Source organism: Gekko japonicus, unplaced genomic scaffold, assembly GCF_001447785.1.
Source record: "Gekko japonicus isolate JY-2015 unplaced genomic scaffold, Gekko_japonicus_V1.1 scaffold914, whole genome shotgun sequence".
Lineage (NCBI taxonomy): Eukaryota > Metazoa > Chordata > Lepidosauria > Squamata > Gekkonidae > Gekko > Gekko japonicus.
Window position 1 is genome coordinate 466,314 of NW_015160240.1, and position 10,189 is coordinate 476,502.

At 46.7% G+C, this 10,189-nt stretch overlaps 1 protein-coding gene across 1 annotated transcript in view; it reads right to left on the bottom strand.

Moving 5' to 3' along the window:
* The window catches only part of HNRNPM (heterogeneous nuclear ribonucleoprotein M), a 33,734-nt gene continuing 23,545 nt past the window's right edge, over nt 1-10,189 (bottom strand). The window contains exons 9-16 of the mRNA XM_015413321.1: nt 9,817-9,877; nt 8,047-8,148; nt 6,697-6,741; nt 5,545-5,619; nt 5,137-5,235; nt 1,683-2,476; nt 1,148-1,199; nt 1-652 (exon numbers count right to left, since the gene is read on the bottom strand). Coding sequence (XP_015268807.1) covers nt 489-652; nt 1,148-1,199; nt 1,683-2,476; nt 5,137-5,235; nt 5,545-5,619; nt 6,697-6,741; nt 8,047-8,148; nt 9,817-9,877 — 1,392 coding nt within the window. The 3' untranslated portion in view covers nt 1-488. The remainder of the gene's footprint in view (nt 653-1,147; nt 1,200-1,682; nt 2,477-5,136; nt 5,236-5,544; nt 5,620-6,696; nt 6,742-8,046; nt 8,149-9,816; nt 9,878-10,189) is intronic.

Genomic DNA, 10,189 nt, shown 5'->3' on the forward strand with positions numbered 1-10,189 from the left:
AAAATGGTTTTAATAGTGACAAAGCCCATACAAGACAGATGGTTTCAGTCCAACTCAAGTACTAATCATACATTACCAACACACAAGTTCAGACATTCAGACAAATTTCCAGAGGATTAACTGTCCACAGGAGAACACACGGTAACCAGCACTACTGATTTTCTTGAGAAGTCTCCCCTTCCCCCAAGTTCTTCTACTTACAAGGGGTAGAAAGACAGAAAAAGCCACCAGAAATTGGAATTCATTACCAGACATACTGTATACATCTTTAAATTCAACAAGATGAACCACTACAAAAAAGCATGTGAGATTGTGCATGTTAAATGGTGTCAATGCATAACACCTTTTTTTTAAAAAAAGGAATTAAAATTACTTCCAGAAAGCAACTGAGTTGTCTTAACCATCTTTTACATCCAGGCAAAATTAAAAAAAAAAAGTTTTAGGACAAGTACAAATCCAACACTTCCTCTGCATTTAAAAAGGTCGACTTAAGCATTCCTATCAATTCGCACATCAATCTCTCTGCCGCGGAGCTGGATGCCATTCATCATGCGGCAGGCTCTCTCGGCGATCTCGGGGGACTCGAACCGAACCACGCCACAGCCTTTCGACTTCCCGCTCTCCATTTTGATGTCTGCGTACAGGACATGACCTGAGGAAGAGTTAGCATGGGGAAGTGAGTCCGCAGGTGCAAAAGGGGAAACACTGACGGGGAGTTTGGGCCTACAGAGTAATGTCAGCTGACCCCTCTGGACTGTTCAAATTTTGTAGGCAACTTGGCAAAAGACAAAATACCCTGCACCCCATTTGTCAGTGCTGTTAAGGATCGTTGCCCCAATGATGAGCTGACAACATGGGACACCCGCAGCTTCTGAGGCTGCGGCCCTGACTGTCAGAGCGTAGGAGGACAGAAACGGGGAACATTTTTTTCCATGGTGGTGCCCTGCTTATGGAATACCAGCCCCAGCACAGCCTTTACTATCTTCCATTTAAAGTTCATTCTCGCTGAACACGTTTTTGGACTCAATCAGGCAAACCCAGTCTACCGCACAGTAATATTGTGACATTTACTGAGGGCGGGGGCAGACGCCCTGCATGCCACTCTGATCTCCCTGGTGGGAAACTGGCATCACGACCCATCACTCACCACATTCGTTGAACTTGTCTTTCAGCATTTTCCATGTGAAGTCAAAAGGAAGCTGGAAAGAATAGACAGACAGCCCCATCATCAATGCACTGCTTTGCCAGTTATAACCCTCACTTAATTGATGCTCAGGCAGTGCATCTGAGGTCGCACCAGACTGCGGTCCACAGGGGTGTAAGGTCTACAGGAGCGTGGCTCCCAACTCACCCTGCCTCATTCGGCCACTGGAAAGGGTAAGCAGCAGCAGCACCAGAGCGGCCTACAAACACCTTCCCCTCCCCACAACAGACACCCTGGGAGGTGGGTGGGGCTGAGAGAGCTCTGACAGAAACTGCCCTCGAGAGAACAGTTCTAACAGAACTGTGGCTTGCCCAAGGTGCAAGTGGAGGAGTGGGGAATCAAATCCCAGTTCTCCCAGATTAGAGTCCGCGCACTTAACCACTACACCAAACTGGTGTAGAAAACCCAACGCGCCCTGCCATTGCTGTTATCCCACCTCAAAGCAGTTAACATTGCCTAAAGCATCCCATCGACTCACGTTTCTCACAAAAATCTGGCAAGCTTTCCTAGCCACGCCGGGAGCTGCGGCAGCGGCGGCAGGCCCTCCGGCTCCCAGGGCTCCGGTGAAGTTTCCGGCCGCAAAGTTCCCCCGGTCCATCTCCATCGTCCTCTCGAAGGTGTTGCCCATGGCCAGCCCCATCCTGTCTAGCCCTGCCCCCATGCCCTGCCCCATGCCTGGCCCCATCCTCTCCATGGTTGTGGCCGCAGCCCCCATGCGGTCCAGCCCCATCCTGTCCATATTGCTGGCTGCTAGGCGGTCCAGCCCCATCCTGTCAATGGGGGCGGCCCCCATGCGGTCTAAGCCGGCTGGCATCCTGTCCAGTACGGGGCCCATCCCAGCAGGTACCATCCTGTCCATGCCCAGGCCCATTCTATCCATGCTGGTCCCCATCCGGTCTACACCGGTGCCCATCCTGTCCATGGTGGTGCCGACACGGTCCATGGCTGACCCCATCCGCTCAAGGCCAAAGCCGAGGCCAGTGCCCATCCTTTCCATCCCTGTGCCCATCCGATCTATCCCGGAGCCCATCCTGTCTATGCTGGAGGCCAGGTGGTCGATGCCGAGAGGCGCCATCCGGTCGATGCCGGACCCCATCCTATCTACGCCGGAGCCCATGCGGTCCAGCACCAGCCCCATCCTGTCCATCTCGGACCCCACTCTCTCCATCCCATGCCCCATCCCAGAGGGCAGCCTATCCATCCCTGTGGCCATGCGATCGATTCCCGGGGCCATCCTATCAATCGCGGGGATGCTGGCTCCGCCGGCGCCACCTGGAACGAGAATACAGGATGCGGCTGCATCAGGGCTGGCAAGGATTCAACAGCTTCTCACAGGCCAAGAAACACAATCTCATTGGGCTGCAGCTCAAGCAGCATTTTTTTAACCATACACCCTGCTAATCTGAAAATTCAGACTGGTTTTGATCGGAGGCAGAGACTAGGATAACTCTGGAGGTTCTAGGATGATCTTCCTTGACAGGTCCATCTGTTACTCTTTGGTACCCATTGTTTTAATTGTTATGATGTTTTATGGTGTTCTAATGTTTAATGTTGTAAACTAAAATTTTATTTATTTTAATGATGTTACCTGCCCTGAACCTGCGGGATGGGCGAGATATAGATGCAAACAATAAATAAATGAATATGGGAGATGGACCCAGTGGATCCATTCAGCTAGCAGTGGATGCTTCTCTTTGCGCAAGGAGTCATCCCCCAACGTAAGAAGTTCGCTCCTGGTTCCAGAGCAGACCACCACCACTCAGAGAACAGATTTACAGAACCCAATCCAGTGGAAATATTTATGTTTTCGTCTCTCTTTTTAAAATCCATTTTGTTGTCTCTGAAGCATCTTTGGAATATTTCTGGCCTATAAAACTGGAATTAGATTCCCAACCGTGCTTCATACTTCTTCTCCTGCACTTCATATTTATACTGGTCTGCACACCTTCAAAGCTTTTACCAGTTTGTCCATGGCGGGGAACAGAGACTCTGTGTGTATTCTGAAACCTCGGTATATGGTTTTCCCAAACAACCAGCAAGGGTACACCTGCTCTCTTTCACCAGCCTTGGAAATGGAAGTCAACAGTAAATGTTCATCCTAAATAGCACTCACCATATTCAACTAACCATTTTCCTTGGCATGCAGGGTCAAGTTCTCTGCCCAAGGCAAACCCGAGACAATGACAACGCATCTGGGGGATCAGTTTGCTCCCACTCTTCCCCCCCTTTTCCCTTCCCAATTGGACACTGGTTTTTTGGCACTTGGGCCATGTATATAAAGGTTGGGATTTTATTTTTTTTACCAAGTCCCTGTAACCAAAGCAAGTCAATAAACAATTAACAATATAGGACCAAAAATGGAATGTTCCAATATGGAATTGAATGACACACTAAAAGATTTCTATTTGGGGCCACAAATATATCTGGCATGTCAGAAGTAGTTGCATATACTGGAAATAATATCAGTACCAATATGTACCTTCCATTTTAGGTCCTAAGAGTGCAAGTAAAATTGCCTTATTAGGGACAATGTGACATCAATATGTAACAGTTGCTTTCCTATCTTTATTTTAGATGCCAGTTTTGTCCAAACAAAATGTAGTAGTCAGGTTGGTTCCACAGAACAAGTCTACCTTTGGATTGGATCCCACAGGTCCATTCTGCTAGCAGTGGTGTTTTCCTCCAGTGCGAGGACCACCCTCCTCAGTGTAAGAGCGCTGGAGAGCTACTCGTCTTAGGCAAACACTCCTTGTGCCTGAGGAAAGCACGTTCCAAGGTGGCATCGGGAAGGGGCATTATTTAGGCTACTGTATTAAATTAGTCCGGCACATGCCGGCCACATGACCACGGAAACGTCTTCGGACAGCGCTGGCTCTTCAGCTTTGAAACGGAGATGAGCACCGCAACCCTAGAGTCAGATTCGACTGGCTTTCGAGCAAGGGAACCTTTACCTTTACCTTTATTAAATTAGTCATATTTTGTTAACAATCTTTGGAATTTTTGTATATTATGACTCTAACCTATAGTTAGTTCGCAATTTGTGTTTGTAATCTTGTAACGGCCAGTGGCTAATTACAATAAACTAAACTGAAACCCTGATGCTTGGAAAGATTGAAGGTCAAAGAAGACGGGGACGGCAAAGGATGAGATGGTTAGACAGTGTCATCGATGCAACGAACATGAAGTTGAGCCAACTTCAGAGGACGGCAGAAGACCGGAAGGCCTGGAGAGAGATCGTCCATGGGGTCGCGAAGAGTCGGACTCGACTGTGCGACTGAACAACAAACAACAACAAAAACTGAAACTGAAATATTCCACACCATCAGTCTTTCTCCCGCAACCTGAGCTTGTGGCTTTTGCTGTGGATGCTGTGCAGTGGATGCTGGTGCTCAAATAACCCACCGTGTACACACTCCTGCTTTGGGCCTGAAAAGGCAACTTTATGGAACTTTGGCCCCGGCCACACGTGCCCGAAAACAGGGGAGGGGGTGGTGGCTATTTGCGCCATCGCATTCTGATCTGCAATTATGCGATCAGACACGACGGCAGCGAACCAGGGTTTCGGCGCGCTGCAAAGAGGACGGCTAGAGGGAATAGGCGCGCACCGGCGCGATCACACTGTAAGAGTCCGTCTGCAGCCCATGGCAAACCATTTGCTAGTAGATCTTTGCAGGTACTTTTTAACTGCGCATCTTTGGCGGCACGCCACGCCACGGGTTGGCCATGGGTGCGCTACGCTTGCCAGATGTTGCAGTGTGATCGCGCCTCAAAAATCCACCCAGCCTTTCACACAGCAAATTCTCCGTGTGACCGGGGCCCAAGTTCTGCACGGTTAAGAAGTCAACCAGATCTGCTGCAAAGATGTGGAGTTCCAAGCCAGGCCATGATATATGGGAGGCGACACCTCAAACCAGGAAATCAGAGCCACATACCTATTCCTCTATCCAGAGTGTCTCCAAAAGTACGAGGCATTCCCATTTCATTTCTGGGGAAGTCTCTTTCAAAGCTACCTCCAATCGCACGATCCATCTCTGGAAGGAAAGAAGGTAGTTTAGTTCTCTACCACATATTTTACATCAGTAAAGAAGACCCATCTTCTCCAGCATCTTGTTTCCCACAGCTGGCGGCAATATGCTTCTGGGAAGCTCACCGACAAGGAATGAAAGCAAATCCCCCCCCCTCCAATTTGCATAGATTTACAGAAAAAACAAACGGGGTGGCTGAAATTTAAGAGTAGTGATTTTAAGCCTTTTGGACATTCTTCACTCAACATTCCAACTCTCATTCCCTAGACGCATTAAACACAACATTTCTCAAGATCAATCATCGAGGGTCCTCACCACTCATCCTGCCGATGTTCATTCCCGAAGGGAAACGGCCCAAGCTCTCCATCCCACTGAAGGGGCCTTCCATTCCTGCCAAATAGGTATTTTGTTATTAGGTGTTAAGACAAACAAGCTGGCAGATCAGAATTGGGCAGAGGGAAGGAAGTGCACAGAAGTACATCCGTGGATTTTTATAAAATGAACTCCCTGCATGAAGTGTGTGTCAGGTGGGTAGCCGTTGTCAGTCCAAGCAACAGAACAGTTTGAGTCCAGTGGCACCTTTAAGACCAATGGAGTTTAATTCTGGGTATAAGCACAGAAAAGCTTATATGCAGAATTAACTCTTTTTTTCTGTATTTTTAAAGTTTTACGCAGAATTACACTTTGTTGGTCTTAAAAGGTGTTGCTGGACTCAAACTATGCTCCTTGTGTGAAGGAGGTGTTTTAATCCTTAATCCTTCTAGGGACCCCCTGGCCTGCTGGCCTCGGAGTCGCAGGTGTGTGTGTGTGTGTCACTCTCCAGGCCTTCCCTCTGTAGGGAAGGTGTTTTGTAGGGATACCGATTTTGGATTGTGTCCCTGTTTTTGAATTTTGCTGGTTTTGGACTTGTGCGATAAAACTTGATGCCTCTTATTAATGCTGGAAAATAACGGACTCTATTGCAACAACTGTCTATTTCTACAGTTGTATGTTTATTTCGATCACGTATTAAGTTTGACTACCACTGTATGTAGTTTTGTATCCTAGTGAGAATCGGACTAAAAATATTTAATAAACCAAATTTTGCACATGGTAAAGGATCAACCAAGCAACTCCCTTTTTATCTAAAAGGTGGCACAGTAAACCTGGAGACAGTACCCAAAACCTGAAAGCACCCGGTATGTATAGTTGGGGGTAGATGTTTGCTTTGAGCAGAGAATGATGACTTAGTACTAGGCTCTTTTTCAAATACTGGATGGAAGGCCTCAAACACTTGCTAGACAGAATGTATAAAAGTCAGCTTTCACACCCCAGCTTGCTATTTGAGGGGGAGGGGGAGACAGAGGGGGAAGGGACAGATGATGCGGCACATGACAGCTGACTATTCTTTCAAAACTGACAGTAAGGCAGGTCTCCATCCTAACCTCACCATTTTGTACTGGTTGTGGGTGCAGTTCCAGCACTCACCTCCCATTTTGTTCATTCCAAAGCCCAAGCCTTCGATGCCCATTCCTAGAAGAAACAGTGTGGAAATTAGACACAGCTCAATATGTCTGTACATTGCTTCATCTTCTCCGCTCTTCTCATATTCCCCAGAGGGGCTGTGGCTCATTGGTAGCGCCTCTGCTTGGCATGCACAAGGTCCAAGGTTCAATCTCCAGTTAAAACGTGATGTGAAAGACCTTTGCCTTCAAACCCTGGAGAACTGCTGCCCATCTGAATAGACAATACTGACTTTGATGAACCAATGGCCTGATTTAGCATAAAGCAGCTTCATATGTTCATGTGTGTTCATTCTGCTTTGCTGGTTTCACCAGCCAGCCCCCTACCCCATCTTGCAGTAACCGAAGCCTCACTGCGCGTGTTCTCTTGAACAAGACAAATACCAAGTTCAGGCATCAGAGAGGGATTCTTCAACTACGCAATTTCAAATGGGACTTGCTTACAGGTATTAATCCCTGCCACGGCTATCAGCTAATATGACAGAATTTGGCTTCTACTTATTCTCCACCCGGTACACATGACACACACACACACACTAAGTTTTCATTCTGGCCTCTCCCACTGTTAGGGAGACACCTGATCAACTGCTAGCTTTTTCAGGTTCTCTGTCCTGGTAGTTTCTCCTGCATATTGAAGTCTCCTTTGCAACCACCAACTGATCCACTTTTGCTTGCAGTTTATACAGTATTCCATTCTAAGACTCAACAAACTCCAGTCCAAAGGCTTTGCCCCCTCCCTGTTTCTGTACTCAACTTGATGCTGGGTTCCTTAGCTTTCAAATGCTTACTCCCTAATTTGCAAGCAAGAGAGGACATGGCCATTTTTAGACTTCTCCATGGATCAGCAGAGCGGCCTACAATCTCTGAACTACAGGTGGAACTTTGCACTACATCAGTGGTCGCCTTTCAGCTGGTTAAAGCACCATCCCCAGTAGCTACCACTTTTGTGCATGTCTGTGGGTGTTCACACAATCCAAAAGGTATCAGCTTTAATTTCAAATGAAAGCTTCTAGCACTCAAGACAGCAGACTCAAATTCAACCAAAGAAAAAGCTCCCTCAAGGAACAAAGCCACTTTGTCCAGGGGTAACCTCTACAGAACACAGAGCCCTGGCACATTGATACAGGGAGTGTGCATGAGTGAAAACTTTATAGCCAGATCCAACTTGACGCACTGCTCTCAGAAAGTGGCGATATGCTCTGCTTTTCAACCACAAAGTCTAAGCCACTTGGGGGACCCAGAAGCCCACGTCAGGCAAGTGGCCAGAGATCACCACAGCCTCTCCACCCCACCCAGGATACAATTTCTCACTCACCTCCGGGCCCCAAGTTGCCCATGCCAAGCCCTTTATTCAAGTGATTGGCATCAATGGGTAGCCCTCCTGGCCCCAGCCCCATGCCGATGCCCCCAAGTCCATCTGGAGAGAGAAAACATGTTTTTAAAAAAAGCATTAAAGCATAAGCCCAAAACAGCTAAGCGTGTAGAAAACTTACAGGAGACACGAGGGACCGTGGCTCGGTGGCAGAGCACCTGCTTTACATACTGAAGGCCCCAGGTTCAACCCCGAATTAAAAGTATTTTATTTTACTTCATTTCTTTTCTGACTTTTCTTCCCAATGGGGGGACGCAAGGAGGCTTATACTGTTCTCCTCCCCTCCACTTTATCATCAAAAAGACCCTGAGAAATAGGGAAGGATAAGTGCGTGTGACTGGCCCAAGGTCACCCAGCAGGCTTCCGTGGCAGAGTGTGGAGTCAAACCTGGGTTTCCCAGATCCTTCTTGTCTGACTCTCTAACAGCTGCACCACCCTGGCTCAATCCTTCTCAGCCCAAGACCCTGAAGAACAGTTGCCAGTCAGAGGAGACAACGTTCAGCTAGAAGGACCAACGGCCCGACTCTGTAGAAGCCGCTCCAGAGGTCCAATACTGAGGGGAATCACATCTGATCATGGCCCCCGATGGAATCTGCTCCCACAATTCGTGAATTGTTTTTAAAAATTACTTCTACAAGCCAACAGCTTCAGAAGTAGCTTGTAATGAAGTAAATCAGCTGATGCCATCCAGAAAGTCTTCAGGGCTCACCGGTTTAAGCTACGTAATAGGTTTCATGGCTATATTTTAGAAAGGAACAAAGCACAAAAACCACTGACTAGAGATAACCAATATATAAAATGTATAATAATAATTCAATAATGCAAATATATAATTATATAACAATATTGGCCAAGGTGTAACCAAGATAGAGAAGGAAGAATAATAATGGAAAGAAGAATGAAGTCCCAAGAAGGGACTCATAATCCTTCTGGACTGATTATACTGGCTTTGTATGTGCCTTCTACTGAGATTGGGTCCCCTTATCGCCTATTGCTTTTGAATAAGAACTCCTCAAAACGCGGCAGCCAGCATCCGGACTACGTGTCATGGCTTTTTATGGCTTATGGAACTTCTGAAATGTCCACTCCACGATGAATTGCACGTCAAATTGGACTATGATATTACAACACTACTAGAGTGAGACACGGTAAAATACTTGGGACTTTATTCTTCTTTCCATTATTATTCTTCCTTCTGTATCTTGGTTACACCTTGGCCAATACTGTTATATAATTATATTTTTGCATTATTGAATTATTATTACACATTTCATATATTGGTTATCTCTAGTTGGTGGTTTTTGTGCTTTGTTACTATCCTTGTACACTGGCTCCCCTTCTTTTTTGGTTGCTTACATATTTTAGAAAGGACAGTTCCCAACTGTTATAATACTCAAAGGAAGAAAAGGCTCCCTGGAGAGCACAGCTGCTGAGAAAGAGGACCAGGGATGAAACTTTTGCAGACAATAGTGAAGATGGTAAGATTTGGTTCCTGGACCAAACTTAATACAATCAATCTTCACAGCTGTTGTAAACAAAGACCACTATATGACATGAAGAATTCGTGACCTGGCTGCTGTGCCTACAGCAGCAGAAGACAGCGAGAGGAATGACGTGTGGCCCAAGAGAAAACAGGCAATGTATAAGCACTTCTCCCCAGAACTCTCAAAGCAGTCATCTCCACTGCCTGTTTTGATTCACGGATGCACTTACGCGGAAGCTGCTGGGGCCTCTCCGGAGGGAAAAAGTCTCCTTTCGGCAAGGCTCGCTCGTCCTGGAAGAAGAGGCAGCAACAAGCCACAAACAAAAATATTTAGAGAGGATACATTAACAAACCAGGACTTTAATAGTGGCCTCATATTGAGTGGCAACACTTCTAGCCCATCTTTCCATTGTTCATATGGAGACAACCTTCAAATAACACACCAATGTATTTGATAAAGTGTACCTGCACATGAAAGCTCATACCCTGAATAAACCTTTGCTGGCCTTAAAGGTGCCACTGGACTCTAACTTTGTTCTACATCAGCTACTGAAACAGTGCCTCAAATAAAGCACGGTACACACACAAATTACTTGAATACAG